At 44.9% G+C, this 21,609-nt stretch overlaps 1 protein-coding gene across 1 annotated transcript in view; it reads left to right on the forward strand.

The window, feature by feature from the left end:
* Nucleotides 1-21,609, forward strand: part of LOC311229269 (amyloid-beta A4 protein-like) — a gene marked incomplete at its 5' end in the record, with an annotated part of 75,419 nt that overhangs the window by 7,996 nt on the left and 45,814 nt on the right. Inside the window, 3 exons of the mRNA XM_084315334.1 lie at nt 964-1,097; nt 6,985-7,059; nt 17,126-17,284. Coding sequence (XP_084171460.1) covers nt 964-1,097; nt 6,985-7,059; nt 17,126-17,284 — 368 coding nt within the window. The remainder of the gene's footprint in view (nt 1-963; nt 1,098-6,984; nt 7,060-17,125; nt 17,285-21,609) is intronic.

A 21,609-nucleotide genomic window follows, 5' to 3' on the forward strand; every position in this document is an offset into this window, starting at 1 on the left:
TCCCCAAACACACACACACACACTCTTGCTCATCTAAAGGCCGATTACCATCTGTCCTCTATTCTTTCCTGACTAATTTGAGCTTTTCACACTGAGCCAATCTATCAACTGACCATGTCTGTCTCTGTCTGTCTCTCTGCCTGCCTTGGAGTTGAGATCTATGACTGAGATTTGTACTGTTTGTCACGGTTCAGGATCACATGTAAATTAGGCTAATTACTTTCCTCTCCTTCTTTTCTGTACACATCATCGTCCTCTCCTTCCCCTCTCTGTGCCTCCTCTCCTCTCCTCCCCTCTCCTCTTATCTCCTCTCATCTGTTATTTCTACTCTCCTCTCTCCCTCCTCTGTGCCTCCTCTCCTCTCCCACCTCCCCTCTCCTCTCATCTTCTCTCCTCTGTTCTGTTTCTACTCTACTCTCCTCTCCCATCCCTCCTGTGCCTCTTCTCCTCTCCTCTCCTCCCCTCTCCTCTTATCTCCTCATCTGTTCTTTCTACTCTCCTCTCTCCCTCCTCTGTGCCTCCTCTCCCACCTCCCCTCTCCTCTCATCTTCTCTCCTCTTCTCTCCTCTGTTCTGTTTCTACTCTACTCTCCTCTCCCCTCCCTCCTGTGCCTCTTCTCCTCTCCTCCCCTCTTATCTCCTCTCCTTCCCCCTCCTCTTCTCTCCTCTCCTCTCCCCCTCCCCTCCTGTGCCTCTTCTCCTCTCCTTCCTCCCCTCTCATCTCCTCTCCCCCCTCTCCTCTCATCTCCTGTCATCTCCTCTCCTTCCCCCCTCTCCTCTCCTCTCCCCCCTCTCCTCTCCTCACCTCACCTCTCCTCTCCTCTCCTCTCCTTCCCCCCTCTCCTCTCTTCTCCTCTCCTCTCCTTCCTCTCCTCTCCTCTCCTCTCCTTCCCCCCTCTCCTCTCTTCTCCTCTCCTTCCTCCCCTTTCCTCTCCTTCCTCCCCTCTCCTCTCATCTCCTCCAGTACCCACCATGGCACCCAGCCCTCCTGATGCTGTAGACCGTTACCTGGAGGCTCCTGGAGATGACAACGAACACTCCGACTTCCAGAAGGCCAAGGAGAGTCTGGAGGCCAAACACCGCGAGAAGATGTCCCAGGTGTGTGTGTGTGTGTGTCTGTGTGTGTCTGTGTGTGTGTGTGTGTGTGTGCCATTCCATCGTACAATCATTTAAAAGAATAGGATCAAAACTGATGAGAAGTATACATACAGCATTGATACTTTCTGTAATGATATGAATGGGATTTAGCTTTTGATACACACATAACATTTGAGAAAATAAATGCAAAGATCTGATTTTGACATTAAAGGTGTGGTAGGCAACTTCAGATCAATGAGTGAGAGTGATCTTGCATGTCCAGCAGGAGTGAGTTGTTCATCACCTCTCAAGCCCCAAATAAAGGTTTCCCACAGACTGCCACAGACGGCCACGGACTGCCACAGACTGCCTCAGATGGCCACGGACTGCCACAGACTGCTTCAGACTGCCGCAGACTGCCTCAGACTGCCACAGACTGCCAGGCCATAAACACTTCAGGCCATAAACATCACTTGGCAGGCTAGAAACATCACTTGGCAGGCAGGCCAGAAACATCACTTCAGGCCAGAAACATCACTTGGCAGGCCAGAAACATCACTTGGCAGGCAGGCCAGAAACATCACTTGTCAGGCAGGCCAGAAACATCACTTGTCAGGCCAGAAACATCACTTGGCAGGCCAGAAACATCACTTCAGGCCAGAAACATCACTTCAGGCCAGAAACATCACTTGGCAGGTGAGAAACATCACTTGTCAGGCCAGAAACATCACTCCAGGCCAGAAACATCACTTGGCAGGTGAGAAACATCACTTGTCAGGCCAGAAACATCACTTGGCAGGCAGGCCAGAAACATCACTTGGCAGGCCAGAAACATCACTTCAGGCCAGAAACATCACTTGGCAGGCCATAAACATCACTTGTCAGGCCAGAAACATCACTTGTCAGGCCATAAACATCACTTGTCAGGCCAGAAACATCACTTAGCAGGCCAGAAACATCACTTCAGGCCATAAACATCACTTGGCAGGCCAGAAACATCACTTGGCAGGCAGGCCAGAAACATCACTTGGCAGGCCAGAAACATCACTTCAGGCCAGAAACATCACTTGGCAGACCATAAACATCACTTGTCAGGCCAGAAACATCACTTGTCAGGCCATAAACATCACTTGTCAGGCCAGAAACATCACTTAGCAGGCCAGAAACATCACTTCAGGCCATAAACATCACTTGGCAGGCCAGAAACACCACTTGGCAGGCCAGAAACATCACTTGGCAGGCCAGAAACATCACTTGTCAGGCCAGAAACATCACTTGTCAGGCCAGAAACATCACTTGTCAGGCCATAAACATCACTTGTCAGGCCAGAAACATCACTTGGCAGGCAGACCAGAAACATCACTTGGCAGGCAGGCCAGAAACATCACTTGGCAGGCAGACCAGAAACATCACATGGCAGGCCAGAAACATCACTTGGCAGGCCAGAAACATCACTTAAGGCCAGAAACATTACTTGTCAGGCCAGAAACATCACTTGTCAGGCAGGCCAGAAACATCACTTGTCAGGCAGGCCAGAAACATCACTTGGCAGGCCAGAAACATCACTTCAGGCCAGAAACATCACTTCAGGCCAGAAACAAACATCACTTCAGGCCAGAAACATCACTTGTCAGGCCAGAAACATCACTTGTCAGGCCAGAAACATCACTTAGCAGGCCAGAAACATCACTTCAGGCCATAAACATCACTTGGCAGGCCAGAAACACCACTTGGCAGGCCATAAACATCACTTGGCAGGCCAGAAACATCACTTGTCAGGCCAGAAACATCACTTGTCAGGCCATAAACATCACTTGTCAGGCCAGAAACATCACTTGGCAGGCAGACCAGAAACATCACTTGGCAGGCAGGCCAGAAACATCACTTGGCAGGCAGACCAGAAACATCACTTGGCAGGCCAGAAACATCACTTGGCAGGCAGACCAGAAACATCACTTCAGGCCAGAAACATTACTTGTCAGGCCAGAAACATCACTTGTCAGGCAGGCCAGAAACATCACTTGGCAGGCAGGCCAGAAACATCACTTGGCAGGCCAGAAACATCACTTCAGGCCAGAAACATCACTTCAGGCCAGAAACATCACTTGGCAGGCCAGAAACATCACTTCAGGCCAGAAACATCACTTGTCAGGCCAGAAACATCACTTCAGGCCAGAAACATCACTTGGCAGGCCAGAAACATCACTTGGCAGGCCAGAAACATCACTTAAGGCCAGAAACACCACTTGGCAGGCCAGAAACATCACTTGTCAGGCCAGAAACATCACTTCAGGCCAGAAACATCACTTGGCAGGCGAGAAACATCACTTGTCAGGCCAGAAACATCACTTGGCAGGCAGGCCAGAAACATCACTTGGCAGGCCAGAAACATCACTTCAGGCCAGAAACATCACTTGGCAGGCCATAAACATCACTTGTCAGGCCATAAACATCACTTGTCAGGCCATAAACATCACTTGTCAGGCCATAAACATCACTTGTCAGGCCAGAAACATCATTTGTCAGGCCAGAAACATCACTTAAGGCCAGAAACACCACTTGGCAGGCCAGAAACATCACTTGTCAGGCCAGAAACATCACTTCAGGCCAGAAACATCACTTGGCAGGCGAGAAACATCACTTGTCAGGCCAGAAACATCACTTGGCAGGCAGGCCAGAAACATCACTTGGCAGGCCAGAAACATCACTTCAGGCCAGAAACATCACTTGGCAGGCCATAAACATCACTTGTCAGGCCAGAAACATCACTTGTCAGGCCATAAACATCACTTGTCAGGCCATAAACATCACTTGGCAGGCCAGAAACATCACTTCAGGCCAGAAACATCACTTGGCAGGCCATAAACATCACTTGTCAGGCCAGAAACATCACTTGTCAGGCCATAAACATCACTTGTCAGGCCATAAACATCACTTGTCAGGCCAGAAACATCATTTGTCAGGCCAGAAACATCACTTCAGGCCAGAAACATCACTTCAGGCCATAAACATCACTTGGCAGGCCAGAAACACCACTTGGCAGGCCAGAAACATCACTTCAGGCCAGAAACATCACTTCAGGCCATAAACATCACTTGTCAGGCCATAAACATCACTTGTCAGGCCAGAAACATCATTTGTCAGGCCAGAAACATCACTTCAGGCCAGAAACATCACTTCAGGCCAGAAACATCACTTGGCAGGCCAGAAACATCACTTGTCAGGCCAGAAACATCACTTGGCAGGCCAGAAACATCACTTGTCAGGCCAGAAACATCACTTGGCAGGCAGACCAGAAACATCACTTGGCAGGCAGGCCAGAAACATCACTTGGCAGGCAGACCAGAAACATCACTTGGCAGGCCAGAAACATCACTTGTCAGGCCAGAAACATCACTTGGCAGGCAGACCAGAAACATCACTTGGCAGGCAGGCCAGAAACATCACTTGGCAGGCAGACCAGAAACATCACTTGGCAGGCCAGAAACATCACTTGGCAGGCAGACCAGAAACATCACTTCAGGCCAGAAACATTACTTGTCAGGCCAGAAACATCACTTGTCAGGCAGGCCAGAAACATCACTTGGCAGGCAGGCCAGAAACATCACTTGGCAGGCCAGAAACATCACTTCAGGCCAGAAACATCACTTCAGGCCAGAAACATCACTTGGCAGGCCAGAAACATCACTTCAGGCCAGAAACATCACTTGTCAGGCCAGAAACATCACTTCAGGCCAGAAACATCACTTGGCAGGCCAGAAACATCACTTGGCAGGCCAGAAACATCACTTAAGGCCAGAAACACCACTTGGCAGGCCAGAAACATCACTTGTCAGGCCAGAAACATCACTTCAGGCCAGAAACATCACTTGGCAGGCGAGAAACATCACTTGTCAGGCCAGAAACATCACTTGGCAGGCAGGCCAGAAACATCACTTGGCAGGCCAGAAACATCACTTCAGGCCAGAAACATCACTTGGCAGGCCATAAACATCACTTGTCAGGCCATAAACATCACTTGTCAGGCCATAAACATCACTTGTCAGGCCATAAACATCACTTGTCAGGCCAGAAACATAATTTGTCAGGCCAGAAACATCACTTAAGGCCAGAAACACCACTTGGCAGGCCAGAAACATCACTTGTCAGGCCAGAAACATCACTTCAGGCCAGAAACATCACTTGGCAGGCGAGAAACATCACTTGTCAGGCCAGAAACATCACTTGGCAGGCAGGCCAGAAACATCACTTGGCAGGCCAGAAACATCACTTCAGGCCAGAAACATCACTTGGCAGGCCATAAACATCACTTGTCAGGCCAGAAACATCACTTGTCAGGCCATAAACATCACTTGTCAGGCCATAAACATCACTTGGCAGGCCAGAAACATCACTTCAGGCCAGAAACATCACTTGGCAGGCCATAAACATCACTTGTCAGGCCAGAAACATCACTTGTCAGGCCATAAACATCACTTGTCAGGCCATAAACATCACTTGTCAGGCCAGAAACATCATTTGTCAGGCCAGAAACATCACTTCAGGCCAGAAACATCACTTCAGGCCATAAACATCACTTGGCAGGCCAGAAACACCACTTGGCAGGCCAGAAACATCACTTCAGGCCAGAAACATCACTTCAGGCCATAAACATCACTTGTCAGGCCATAAACATCACTTGTCAGGCCAGAAACATCATTTGTCAGGCCAGAAACATCACTTCAGGCCAGAAACATCACTTCAGGCCAGAAACATCACTTGGCAGGCCAGAAACATCACTTGTCAGGCCAGAAACATCACTTGGCAGGCCAGAAACATCACTTGTCAGGCCAGAAACATCACTTGGCAGGCAGACCAGAAACATCACTTGGCAGGCAGGCCAGAAACATCACTTGGCAGGCAGACCAGAAACATCACTTGGCAGGCCAGAAACATCACTTGGCAGGCCAGAATCATCACTTCAGGCCAGAAACATTACTTGTCAGGCCAGAAACATCACTTGTCAGGCAGGCCAGAAACATCACTTGTCAGGCAGGCGAGAAACATCACTTGGCAGGCCAGAAACATCACTTCAGGCCAAACATCACTTGTCAGGCCAGAAACATCATTTGTCAGGCCAGAAACATCACTTCAGGCCAGAAACATCACTTCAGGCCAGAAACATCACTTGGCAGGCCAGAAACATCACTTGTCAGGCCAGAAACATCACTTGGCAGGCCAGAAACATCACTTGTCAGGCCAGAAACATCACTTGGCAGGCAGACCAGAAACATCACTTGGCAGGCAGGCCAGAAACATCACTTGGCAGGCAGACCAGAAACATCACTTGGCAGGCCAGAAACATCACTTGGCAGGCCAGAATCATCACTTCAGGCCAGAAACATTACTTGTCAGGCCAGAAACATCACTTGTCAGGCAGGCCAGAAACATCACTTGTCAGGCAGGCGAGAAACATCACTTGGCAGGCCAGAAACATCACTTCAGGCCAGAAACATCACTTCAGGCCAGAAACATCACTTGGCAGGCCATAGACATCACTTCAGGCCAGAAACATCAATTGTCAGGCCAGAAACATCACTTCAGGCCAAAAACACCACTTGGCAGGCCAGAAACACCACTTTGCAGGCAGGCCAGAAACACCAATTGGCAGGCCAAGAAAGCATTGATTGGTTGAATCTTGAATGAATATACAAATATATGAAATATGTTGTGATATTGGAGATCATTTTGAGGACTAGTGAGAGAAAAGGCTTCTTGGTAATGATACCAGCAGGACTCTTTGACATTGGAAGTTGTTAAATTTGGTAAAAACACGGTTGTGTTTCTATACTGGGGAAGAATAAATCAGTATATACAGTAGGAACATGATATAAAGGAGCAGGGTTATGACCTGAGACTGTGTGTCTAGGTGATGAAGGAGTGGGAGGAGGCGGAGAGGCAGGCCAAGAGCCTCCCCCGGGCTGACAAGAAGGCTGTTATTCAGGTATGCCACCAAAGCACACACTCCCGTCCACACCCTACTGTATGTGTGTGTGTGTTTTCATATCTATAATCAAATATGGGTTCGAATCCAGCTGTCAGCGGTATCTCCGGCTCTCCTCCCTTCTCCTCCCCCTTGATGATGTAATGTAAAGAGGTAGCTTACCAATAATGATGTAGTATAAGGAGGTAGCTTACCAATAATGATGTAGTATAAGGAGGTAGCTTACCAATAATGATGTAGTATAAGGAGGTAGCTTACCAATAATGATGTAGTATAAGGAGGTAGCTTACCAATAATGATGTAATGTAAAGAGGTAGCTTACCAATAATGATGTAGTATAAGGAGGTAGCTTACCAATAATGATGTAGTATAAGGAGGTCGCTTACCAATAATGATGTAATATAAGGAGGTAGCTTACCAATAATGATGTAATATAAGGAGGTAGCTTACCAATAATGATGTAGTATAAGGAGGTAGCTTACCAATAATTATGTAGTATAAGGAGGTAGCTTACCAATAATGATGTAATATAAGGAGGTAGCTTACCAATAATGATGTAGTATAAGGAGGTAGCTTACCAATAAGGGCCTTAAAAATTAACAAATACCAGTGTTTGTTGCGCCTCTCCATCAGCGAGGACCAACCAACCTTCTCATAAAGGACACAGTGATGAGTGATGAATCTGATGTGATGTGATGCTGCTGTGTGAGTCTGTGATGTGATGCTGTGATGCTGCTGTGTGGTGATGTGATGCTGCTGTGTGATGCTGCTGTGTGGTGATGTGATGCTGCTGTGTGATGCTGTGATGCTGCTGTGTGGTGATGTGAGGCTGTGATGTGATGATGTGATGCTGCTGTGTGGTGATGTGAGGCTGTGATGTGATGATGTGATGCTGCTATGTGATGCTGTGATGCTGCTGTGTGGTGATGTGAGGCTGTGATGTGATGATGTGATGCTGCTATGTGATGCTGTGATGCTGCTGTGTGATGCTGCTGTGATGCTGCTGTGTGATGCTGTGATGTGATGATGTGATGTGATGATGTGATGCTGCTGTGTGATGCTGCTGTGTGATGCTGCTGTGTGATGCTGCTGTGTGGTGATGTGAGGCTGTGATGTGATGATGTGATGATGTGATGCTGCTGTGTGATGCTGTGATGTGATGATGTGATGCTGCTGTGATGCTGCTGTGTGATGCTGTGATGTGATGATGTGATGCTGCTGTGTGATGATGTGATGTGATGCTGTGATGCTGCTGTGTGATGATGTGATGCTGCTGTGTGACGCTGCTGTGTGGTGATGTGAGGCTGTGATGTGATGCTGTGACGCTGCTGTGTGGTGATGTGAGGCTGTGATGTGATGATGTGATGCTGCTGTGATGCTGCTGTGATGCTGCTGTGTGATGCTGTGATGCTGCTGTGTGATGCTGTGATGCTGCTGTGTGATGATGTGACGCTGCTGTGTGATGATGTGAGGCTGTGATGTGATGCTGTGATGTGATGCTGTGATGCTGCTGTGTGATGCTGCTGTGTGATGCTGCTGTGTGATGTGTTGTATATTCACAACATGAATATCCATTAATTACAGCACAGTAGTGAGGTTGTTAACTAGAGGAAGGGAAAGATCACAGTGTGATAGAAAACATGGTCCTCATCTGAGCTCCCAAATTTAGCCAGTAGAGAATAAGTGTGTACAGCCAGACAACCAAAAGCTATGGTCCAATATTCATTTAATTGCAGCGTGGGCCGAGATTGGAATAATGCATTGGTTACACACAGGACACTTCAAAACATAATACATGATTGTACAAAAGGATTTGATGCAGGAAAATCATAATAGCCCTCGTTGGCTTTTTACATCAAAAGACAGTATTGTACATACATTTTAGTCATGTTATGTTAATGAAATAAGACCATAGTTTTCTCTGTCACCACATGATAAACCTGGGCCTAAGATAGGCATCTTACTCTATTTATCACAAACAGTTATTATTCCATATAGTTTACTCACATAGGGACAAAGTAGAAACCATGGTCGGTGGTGGGTGATGGAGGACGCAGACTCAGACCCCCTGGGGTAACGGTGTGTGGCGGGTGTTCTGAGCTGGCCTGGCCTCTCTATTCTTACTGTTCCATACTTATAGATTTCATGACCTCACTTTTCTTAACCTAGTTCCACCAATCACCAGTATCTAAACACAGGCAGTCCTCATTTGGTGTCTCCTGGTCGTATGTGTCTGTAACAGCCATGGGTAGCCCCCTCCTTTTTGGCCAGAGGGGGGGTTGGACTGTGGCCTCCTTTGAATGAATCACTCATGTTAACATTCCTTCTATTTGGTTCTTCTGTAAGTTACTTTTCTAATAGGTTACTATACTCTTGTTTTATTATTCCAACATTGTTTTTCATTTCTAAACTAATATAATGCAATTATGTTTCCTGTGACCTTTAATCTTGGTTAGACAACTGTCTTTACTGCTGTAGTCACCGTTTTTCTGTGGTGTGTGACTGAGTAAACAATGTCGTCATGAGAGGTGTCGCCTGGTGGTGTTCAACTGATGAGGTCTGGTGACTTCTGCCTTAATAGTGTTTGTGTTGATATAATATTAACCCAATATAGTCAGTGCGTCTTAGGTTAATACTATTCAATTCACCAGAGCCATCCCAAAAAACCCCATCTACCAAACTGGCACTTTGTAATCTATTATTGCAACCACATTCTTACAGAGGCATTTCCGCTGTTTGGTCCATTATTGCTGTGCTCAACTGTCACATGTCTAGGTGTTCGGTTTCCTGGGGGGGTTTGGAATGGCTGCTTGTTCCATCACTCTGAGAGTCTCTGTGTGATGAACTATTTACCATCACTACAGATACTTTCAGTTTTCTGGGTTAATCTAACATTTTTGATTATGAAATCATGAAATTATGAAGTCAAGGTTACCACAGCTCCTCCCTTTGACATTTTACTAATGTCATATTACAATTATCTTGACTTAATTTCTATACATACTAGCCATCCAATTTAACATAATAACAAAAATCATAAAAATTTAAATCTTTCTCAATTTTTCTTCTCAATTTTTTCCATTCTTCTTTGGTCCATCTTCAATTTTTGCCTTCTTGTCTTCTTCTTTTCTTTCTTCCCGCATTTCCCCTGACTATGGCCCCTCCCGGGAGTCCTGGTGACCCATTCATCCAGATCCCTTTTTAACCTATTCTGCCTTAAATGAAACAGTGTTTACCACTGTCTCATCAGGTCTCGTTCTTCTGGGCACGTTGAATATGCTAAAAACAATTAAAACAATTTAATCTAAACATTTATACATTTAAAGTCTAATCAATCACAATTTTTTAAAATTACAGTATCCGTTTACATGATCTGAGGGGAGACAAGATCCATTAGTATCACAATATTTTCATTTTACATTCATTCTCTGAAATAATCTCTTCTTTCTGCTAATTTTTTCTTTAAGATAGTACAATCACGTCTGCACATTTAATTAATTGCTTCCCACCTATCCTCCCCCCTTTTATGACACACAACGGTCATAAACCTGTCACTTCTTGTTCCCTCAGCTCAGTCTTGGCAGAGGAAAGCAGAATCTCAACGAAAATTTTCTTTTATCCATTCTCCTCACCCTGGCCATCTCCTTACTTATGTGAATGCATCTATACCTGACCCTGCGTTGTGTAATCTATCCGCCCTTTGCCTGCGCATTTTACCAAATCAATGTGCACAAGACAAAGCCCATCAGTATCTATACAGTCTCGTCCCTGTCCCCGCAGTCCAACCACAACTCCCCAGAGAACCTTGTTTACACACTGTCAGCTCAGTCTTCAGACTGGCCCCGCCCCCCCCAGGCCAGGTCATCCCAGGTCCAGCCATTGATTACCTCATGACAACCCATCGTCAGATGATTATAGCACGGAAGTTTCTCCAAACCACATCTGTTCAGTTTTTACAACCTGGCCCCACCCGCATGGGGTTTGTACAGGCAGGGGTCTCTGTGCACAAGAATTCTCTCACCTCCATTGGACTGCAGAGTAACAGGGAAAAATGAAATCCTACGTCACTGCTTCTAATGAAATGTATTCATGTGTCCCCCATCGTCGATCTGCCTTCCCCCTCCCTTTTTCTGAGCTGTGGAAGACACAAGCACAGAGCAAACTTTTTACACAATATGTCAACATATTCAACAAGGGAAGCCATCAATTCCATATGCAAATCGTGGTGGCACTACTCAACTGTCATTGATTTGATCCAATGCATCTCCCCTTCCAACAGTCCTCAGTCCTCTCCCCAGATCATTAACAAAAAACATTTGGGAAGAAAAAGAGAAAAAAAATCAAACAATTAACCCAATATTCAAACATAACACATCCTCCGACCACATGCCTTGCAATTTCTACATGTGAGACTATCAACCACATGCCTTGCAATTTTTACATAAAAAATCACCATTCATACCTAAAACAGCAAATCAATGAAATAAAATAACAAACAGGTCTTCCAAAACCATCCATCTACCTTCATCATCAATCATCAATTCTCACACACACCCTCAATTGGAACAGCATCCTGTCCCTGAGACTCGACACCTCTTAAGTCAGCACCATCACCCCTACTGATTCCTATTCAAACACCTTTCAGTCCACACAACTACAGACCAAAACACTTTAGAAAATAAATTTAAAAATGTACATTCACGCTTACTCATACATACAAAAATCAAATTTAAATTAATATGACATAAAATAAACACTTTCATCCAATTCCTCATTGTCACAACCCATTCAATCCTGAACATCAGAGTTCTTAGAAAAGAAATAAAATCCCAAGCCAATCAACCCTCACAATTCAACATCATCCACACATCCTGAGCACAGGCTGTTACCTAAACCAAAACAAACTCTCATACTCTCATTTAAATGACATGAACTGAAATTAAAAAAAAATGACATCGCTCACTCCTTCACTCCTGCACCAAAATCCCTTTTATACATACTCAATAATCTCTCAATCACACAAAATAACCAACATTCTCTCTCATTCTCAGCCACACAGATCATTTCAACCTCATCCTTCATGCTATAAACATATACTTCCACCACTCTCGTTAATCATTTCACATTCTTGACAAACAAAGGTTAGTTTGCTTCTCCCTCTTAACTTTTCTGCTCTCAACCTTTGGCTAATCCAGTACACTCTTTCTCACCATACAGTCCTCACTGTTTCTCCTACTCCTCACATCAGGCTACACTCATTATCAGGCTAATACCATCTCGTCTCTATCCCTGCACTCAAAAAGGTCTAGCAGAACCTCTTCTTCAACCTGGACACCCCAGCCTGCTAGAACCGGTTATCTCCAGGTTATTCCTTCAATCAAACAGGCCGCCCTAATCAAATGTAAATAACCTCATCTGATTTGGCTCCTATTCAACAGTCTCCTACCCTCTTCTTAAATTAGCCGCTTCCTGTCTCAACCTCTCCCCCGTCGTAAAAATAACTGTCATCACTTTACAACTGTCTTCTGCATCTTCACCTCTGTGACCTCTCTCCTGTTGCGTCCAGTCTCACTCCCTGCTTGGCCCCCCTCGGGCCGTTTACTGCTTAGTAAAGATAGCCTGGGTCACCCTTTATGAGTTCCCGTGACCTAAAATAAATCTCTTTACCCCATGACCCCCCTGAAATTCAACAAAAGGTTAGTCATTACACACACAAATCATAATCATTTATAATAACTGCTAAAACACAATCTTACATCAAAACAGCTACTACACAAACCCCCTGTCACTATTATCCCACTGTCAACAAGCCTACCTCTAAAGATTTGCAGCAACATTATTCCAACAGTGTACCAAACTAACATCTTAACATCAATGTATTTCCTATACAAGCATTTTCATTTTATCAAGCTATATTTTAAACTCCAGTCAAACACAACATCATTATTCTAAGCTCACAATTGTACATGTCACACAGATTAAAACAATTACTTTTTTTATCACAACATCATCTAAGTAATAAAATTACAACCTATCTTCCCCCCTCGGTAAGGGCACACCCTTGTGTAAAACAACCTTGCTTCCCCCACAGACTTAATGTATATATTTTGTTCCCACTTTTAAATGATACATTTACCCAGAGTAGTTAAATTGTGTGTCTAACTTGGTCACAGGCAAACGAAATCATTCCCTTAATATAGACTCACTGCAATGTTTTGCAGTATAAACCCCAAATTGATTTCCTCCCCTAACGACTATCTCCCATAATCTACAACATCACACATGTACACACTTGTTTTGTGCAGTGCACACAGTATTTCCCTTCTCAATAAATAGCCACTGATAAGGTTAGTTTTGTGAAATTTTAACCTATTACCGGCAACGTCCATCAACTCATCATACATGTACATGTAAGCATCACTCATTTCATAAAAACATTTTAGTGGTTAGTTCTCCTTCTTCCTCCTACCATACACACGTGACAAACCGATCCTACTGCATTTTACTTTGTAGAACATTTTTCCCATTTCAATTATTTCTCCCAAACTACCGTTTATCTGTGTATCATGTATGCAATAAAAGTTATGATGTATTTAAAACGGGTGAACAATTCCATGTTTTCCACTGTACTTATTTTTAATCTATTACTCTCATTCCCCCCTGGTTAAAAATATACCCCTATGTATCAAAGACAACAACACAACCTACTACACTCCGACAACGTCCACAACCTATCCTCAACTTCCTCCCTTAAACCAACCACTGATAAGTCACCCATCTCTACCCCGCGTACACATAGCAATAACAACCACAAACAGAACCACTCCCATGTCATTTATATAACATAAAGCAAAAATATTAACACTTACCACCGTCCCCTGAGCGAAAATAAATGAAACAGCGATCCGCACATGCACAGCAGCAACCGATGCGACTGTTATAACGTTGCTACGACAACCAAAATCTGCCACGACATCCTAAACATGCCACGACATTCCTAAAAATGCCACGACATCCTACCGCGTCCACTACTACTCCCTAAACATTATTTCCCATATTCTAATCACCTCATATGTCGCCCGCAAATTCACAAAACAGCCGCATGCAAGCTAATAGCCTAGCCAGCCTCCATGTGAGGTTCCATGCATTCCCGGAAGCCCCAAGTTATGCCACGTTCAAGATCCGCACATTCATTCAATCCGCCCAGTACCAATCCAACCCTAAACAATTTACACATGTCTAAATACCCACTTTAAAAGAACAAACTATTGTAAAAGAATTTAAAAACATTCTCATATACCAACGCCGTTACACAGATCAACATTAATCATTTCTCCTACCCGTCTCTCCGCCTGGTCGCACGCGCCGTGAACGCTACACACTCTCCATTCAACACCATGACGTCATCCACATGCGACTTCTTTCATCCACCATGACTAACCATGACGTCATCATCCTGCGACTTCTGTCATTCACGTTACTCTTGTACACAATTTCTATCGCATCATATACAACCACTAAAACGACCCCAATCACTGCAACGAACGCATCGACTCGCCTTCTAACAACAATTTCTCTCACAGCGTTTCGCAAATGTCTTCACAACGGCGCTCTAACATCTCTAGAATACCGCATCTCCTCCGCCAAGCTAAACTAGTTAGCCTCAACCTTCCAATACGATTCGCTCCGGATTAGTATTGATCCGATTCACGTCACAACGTAGCAACCTTCGTCAAGCTTGCTACTGATCACATACAATTTACACAAATACACAAATACACAAATACAAACAAACCGAGACATCGATTACATGGCGCAACGCTATTAACCTTGGATTCTTGTGTAAGCCGACTTCTCATCTAAAAAATGATCACTGAACATACACTACACTACATTCTTTCCTTAAATATTTTACCTAAACTAAACCCTTGCTTCGTACACTGTCCCTCACCTAGGCCGCTCTTGCACGTCGCCTCCTAACTAAGGATTCCTCATCACTCTCTTCTCTTCGCGGAATCAGGATTTCCTGTACTACACCACGGTCCTCAGTACCCTACACTACACTCCGTTCTCTGTTCTCTTCGTGGAACCAGGCTACCCCCGTACTACCCCGGTTTTCTTATTCTACCCTTTACCTTACCCTCTAATGAACCACTACGTCACGCACAGTCCCACTTCCCGCTATCTGTGACTAATCTCCGTTCTACTGCTCCTACGCCGGTCCCCTCAAATATGACTAATAACTCTTCGTCGGCTGCCGCTCTTATATAATCAAAAAAAAAAAAAAAAAATTCGCAAGTTTCATCCTCCTGCTCACAACGACATTGCACAAACACGCTGCTCGCATTCACTGTAATACAACTCAAAATAAGCAGGTTCAGTTTTGGACATCCTAATCTAACATCACCACCAGTCCTGTAAGCAAACAATACACATATCCACCCTGGGTCCTACTGTGGCTATACACGACCATCAATATTCCTATTCACCCCACGTTTCCCTCATCCTCTAGACAGCCTCTCACTGTACTGCAAATTTCCAACTTCCCGGTTCTTTTTCTGCATGCTCATTATGTGAACAAATCAGAACGGGTCTTAAAAACGGCACTAACTGTTGTATATTCACAACATGAATATCCATTAATTACAGCACAGTAGTGAGGTTGTTAACTAGAGGAAGGGAAAGATCACAGTGTGATAGAAAACATGGTCCTCATCTGAGCTCCCAAATTTAGCCAGTAGAGAATAAGTGTGTACAGCCAGACAACCAAAAGCTATGGTCCAATATTCATTTAATTGCAGCGTGGGCCGAGATTGGAATAATGCATTGGTTACACACAGGACACTTCAAAACATAATACATGATTGTACAAAAGGATTTGATGCAGGAAAATCATAATAGCCCTCGTTGGCTTTTTACATCAAAAGACAGTATTGTACATACATTTTAGTCATGTTATGTTAATGAAATAAGACCATAGTTTTCTCTGTCACCACATGATAAACCTGGGCCTAAGATAGGCATCTTACTCTATTTATCACAAACAGTTATTATTCCATATAGTTTACTCACATAGGGACAAAGTAGAAACCATGGTCGGTGGTGGGTGATGGAGGACGCAGACTCAGACCCCCTGGGGTAACGGTGTGTGGCGGGTGTTCTGAGCTGGCCTGGCCTCTCTATTCTTACTGTTCCATACTTATAGATTTCATGACCTCACTTTTCTTAACCTAGTTCCACCAATCACCAGTATCTAAACACAGGCAGTCCTCATTTGGTGTCTCCTGGTCGTATGTGTCTGTAACAGCCATGGGTAGCCCCCTCCTTTTTGGCCAGAGGGGGGGTTGGACTGTGGCCTCCTTTGAATGAATCACTCATGTTAACATTCCTTCTATTTGGTTCTTCTGTAAGTTACTTTTCTAATAGGTTACTATACTCTTGTTTTATTATTCCAACATTGTTTTTCATTTCTAAACTAATATAATGCAATTATGTTTCCTGTGACCTTTAATCTTGGTTAGACAACTGTCTTTACTGCTGTAGTCACCGTTTTTCTGTGGTGTGTGACTGAGTAAACAATGTCGTCATGAGAGGTGTCGCCTGGTGGTGTTCAACTGATGAGGTCTGGTGACTTCTGCCTTAATAGTGTTTGTGTTGATATAATATTAACCCAATATAGTCAGTGCGTCTTAGGTTAATACTATTCAATTCACCAGAGCCATCCCAAAAAACCCCATCTACCAAACTGGCACTTTGTAATCTATTATTGCAACCACATTCTTACAGAGGCATTTCCGCTGTTTGGTCCATTATTGCTGTGCTCAACTGTCACATGTCTAGGTGTTCGGTTTCCTGGGGGGGTTTGGAATGGCTGCTTGTTCCATCACTCTGAGAGTCTCTGTGTGATGAACTATTTACCATCACTACAGATACTTTCAGTTTTCTGGGTTAATCTAACATTTTTGATTATGAAATCATGAAATTATGAAGTCAAGGTTACCACAGATGCTGTGATGCTGCTGTGTGATGCTGTGATGTGATGATGTGATGCTGCTGTGTGACGCAGCACTTCCAGGAGAAGGTGGAGGCTCTGGAGCAGGAGGCAGCAGGGGAGAGGCAGCAGCTGGTGGAGACCCACATGGCCCGGGTGGAGGCTCTGCTGAACAGCCGGCGGCGCCTGGCCCTGGAGAACTACCTCAGCGCTCTGCAGGCCAGCCCCCCCCGGGTACTGATACACACAGACACAACCCCCCCCCCGGGTACTGATACACACACACACAACCCCCCCCCCGGGTACTGATACACACACACACACAACCCCCCCCCCCGGGTACTGATACACACACAGACACAACCCCCCCCCCCGGGTACTGATACACACACAGACACAACCCCCCCCCCCGGGTACTGATACACACACACACACAACCCCCCCCCCGGGTACTGATACACACACACACAACCCCCCCCCCGGGTACTGATACACACACACACAACCCCCCCCCCGGGTACTGATACACACACACAGACACAACCCCCCCCCCCCCCGGGTACTGATACACACACAGACACAACCCCCCCCCCGGGTACTGATACACACAGACACAACCCCCCCCCCCCCCCCCGGGTACTGATACACACACAGACACCCACCCCCCCCCCCCAGGTACTGATACACACACAGACACAACCCCCCCCCCGGGTACTGATACACACACACAGACACAACCCCCCCCCCCCCCGGGTACTGATACACACACAGACACAACCCCCCCCAGGTACTGATACACACACACAGACACAACCCCCCCCCCCCAGGTACTGATACACACACAGACACAACCCCCCCCCCCCCTCGGGTACTGATACACACACACAGACACAACCCCCCCCCCCCCTCGGGTACTGATACACACACAGACACAACCCCCCCCCCCCCCCCCGGGTACTGATACACACACACAGACACAACCCCCCCCCCCCGGGTACTGATACACACACAGACACACACCCCCCCCCCCCAGGTACTGATACACACACAGACACATTCCCTCACGGCACAACACCATACATAGCCTACATATATATATATATATATGTGAGCAAGCCCAGCAGTTTGTGGCACAAGTAATTTTTCAGATATTTTCCCGATTATGAAAGTACAGAATGTAAGCTTTCAAATGATGTGTCATACATTGAAATCATTGACACTATTTGAAGAAGAGATGCTTATTTGAATCTAGTTAAACCAGGCCATGGTTACACTGGTGTAAAACAGCAACGTTCTATTTTCGAATGATTACGTTTGCATGTCCAAGTTAAAAAGAAATGCAGTTTTGGCAGGAAAACGCGTTTTTCTAGTGGCAACGCTGAAAGGGTGTTTTCGTTTTGGAAACTCGCCGACAATGGTGCCATGTAATTTGCGCAAGCCGGATACGGAGCCGTTCTGCCCAATGCCCATGCGCAGTAGAGACCGATGCCAAATTCTCCCCTGGCTGGACCTCGACTCCGTCCATTAGTTATTTCCAGTGTTTACAGCAGAACTGTCCCAAGTAGCTGCGGCTACCAACGTGTTGTCAAGTTATTGTTATAAGGAGCCCAGTCCAAGCTACAACAGTCTGAATTCCCTTAACAATTGTTTGTATTGAGCCGTATTGTATTGTACCCATTCTGCAATCTGTTAAATAAAGTTTACATCCATTCATTCTGCTAGCATTAACGTTACTACCCTGCTAGCCACAATGCTATACTGTTATAATAGCATATCCCAATCACGTTAGCACGTAAGCTAACAAAATCGGCGATATTTTTGTGAGACTAAACTCCGCTCTTGGTGGTCAATTGTGTTGATGTTAGTTTTGTTTCATCAACAAATCATCAACAAATGAGGCAGAACACAGTGAATGTATCCGTTTTTGTTTATTGCACTGAAAAATAAATGCTATGTAGCTAAATGGCTCATGCGAGGTATAAAGATGGTGGCTTTTCTGAGATTTTGAGCAGGATGTGGAGTGACTCATTCAACCTTTCTGATTGGTTGAAAATGGCCTTCATGTTTGAACTACATCGCCACCTACTGCTTTGGCAATGTACTACATGTATATACATCACTCGGTGGTCAGGAGACAAAACGATGTCTAACTTGCCTGCCATTAGGTAGCGTTCTGAAAAACGAAACTGAAACAGAAAACTGAAAACGAAATCGGCCCTAGTGTAACCGCAGCCCCAGAGTCTCAGAGCAGAGAAAAACAGAGGAAATCCAATCTAAAGTTTGGCTGCATTTTTAACACCTTGGCAGTTAGGTACTAGGTGTAAACTGCCATTTTTAAACAAAAGCTTTTACTGTTTAGAGATACTATAACTGTTAGTTGTTACAGTAAATAATGTTCTTAACCCCTTAAGCCAGAGTGGTCTGGTACTGGACGGACAATAATTTCACGTCATAAATAGATCAATACAGTCAATTAACAGTATTAATTAATGTTGCGTTTATTTTTCAAATGTAGCCAAGAGTAAAGACCCTATTCCTATCAAAACAGCAGTCAAAGTGTATATTTTCAGCACTACGTTTATTTACCAATGATTTTAAGTATTATTAGCAAAATATGAGTTTATAGAATTATCCGCGCATTCCATCGAAAACCGGCGGATATAGACGCGAGGAAAAGATGAAAGAGGAGACCTAGGGCTTTCGAATTTCATAAAACTACACTACCCAGCTCACACCAGCCCCTGTCAAAATTCTGACTTCTGACGTGAACGTTATTTTTGTGATTATATCTCACAGGTTGAATAAACCTGAACGTTATTGCCATAAAATACAATGTTGTTTGTTTCTTTACCTTTCTGTGAACGTCTAGAAATGTCTGGCGGATAATTTTTTATTATACAAAAGAAACTGTACTTACAGTAGATTTCATTCACGGTCTTTGCTGCCCACTAAATCCAGCTTTAACTCTGCCATTGGAAAGAGGAGATTTGGACTGATCCATAGATGTATGACTTGGCCACAATAAGGTCATCTATAGGCCTGATATTCTATATTCATATTTCAAATTGCATGTGTCCGGATGGCAAAATTCAGTACTGTATCTACAAAATCCCCTGTAAATGATCTGCCCTTTATTCATTTGCTTAGATCATTTTGTACACTTGATTTCAAGAAGGTGCTGAATGAGCTCAGTGGCATGGTGTTATTCACCGTCAAAGATGGAAAGAGAATTAAAGATAATAATAATTGATATTCTCCTTTTGGTTCATTACAATTTACTCAAGCATAGTAACAGACACAATATTTCTGACACTGGGAATACATTCCCTGAGGTCCATATATGTCCCTGGACCTTGTAGAAGTGGAGCAATCCTCCATTTACTTGGGTATGTACTTTTAGGTGAATTTTCTGAAAATATGCTAGGGCTCAAGAGGTTAAACATTCAAACTATGATAATATGGAACATTTATTTTCTCGTGATCTGAAGACACGCACTCCACTTCTGTGATAATTTAATGTTACTTCAATTTTACTTTGTTTTGCCTCAAACAAAGTTGTCATTTTCATATATGAATGAGAGTGTGAGAGAGTTCATATATTTTGTTCCACTATTATACATTATATTATACAGAATATGCGGTTTTCACTAATTGGTGCGTCTCTGCTCAGCTGACACGCTGTCTGGTAATAATAATAATTCATTTCATTTATATAGCGCTTCTCAATAACCCGAAGTCGCTGACAATAGTTGGGAACAAAAGTAAAAACAAAGAAACAAAAGCAAAGAAACAAAAACAAAGAAACAACAAAGAAACAAAAACAAAGGGAACATGAGACCATGGGGGGAACAGGGAAGACAGCATGATAGCACAAAAAGACTGGAGACAGACATCAATCAGGTTGGAGGGGGAGGGGGTTTATGGGTGGGGGGGGGTTGAAGGCAAGGGAGAACAGGTGGGTTTTGAGGCGAGCTTTGAAGGTGGAGAGTGTAGGGGAGTCTCTGATGGACTGGGGGAGGGAGTTCCAGAGTCGGGGTGCAGTGCGAGAGAAGGCCCGATCTCCAAAGTTTTTAAGCTTGGATGTCGGGACAGTGACGGAGGCAGTGGAGGAGGACCGGAGGGAACGGTGGGGCGGTAGGGAAGAAGGAGATCAGTCAGGTAGGGGGGGGCCAGGTTGTGGAGGGCTTTGAAGGTGAGGAGTAGTGTTTTAAAGTTTATGCTGTGTTTGATCGGGAGACAGTGGAGAGAGTGGAGGACAGGAGTGATGTGTTCGCGGGACCGGGTGTTAGTGAGGAGGCGGCCGGCTGAATTTTGGACCATTTGCAGTTTATGGAGGGAGCGGGAGGTGATACCAGTGAGGAGGGAGTTGCAATAGTCCAGGCGGGAGGAGATGAAGGCGTGAATGAGGGATTAAGCAGCAGGGGGGGAGAGGCAGTGACGGATCTTTGCAATGTTGCGGAGGTGAAAGTAAGATATTTTTACGATGGAGCGGACGTAGGGGTCAAATGAGAGGGTGGGGTCAAGGAGGACACCAAGGTTTCGGACTAGGGGGGAGGGGG

This window comes from Notolepis coatsorum (assembly GCF_963971535.1).
Source record: "Notolepis coatsorum genome assembly, chromosome: 5".
Taxonomy (NCBI): domain Eukaryota; kingdom Metazoa; phylum Chordata; class Actinopteri; order Aulopiformes; family Paralepididae; genus Notolepis; species Notolepis coatsorum.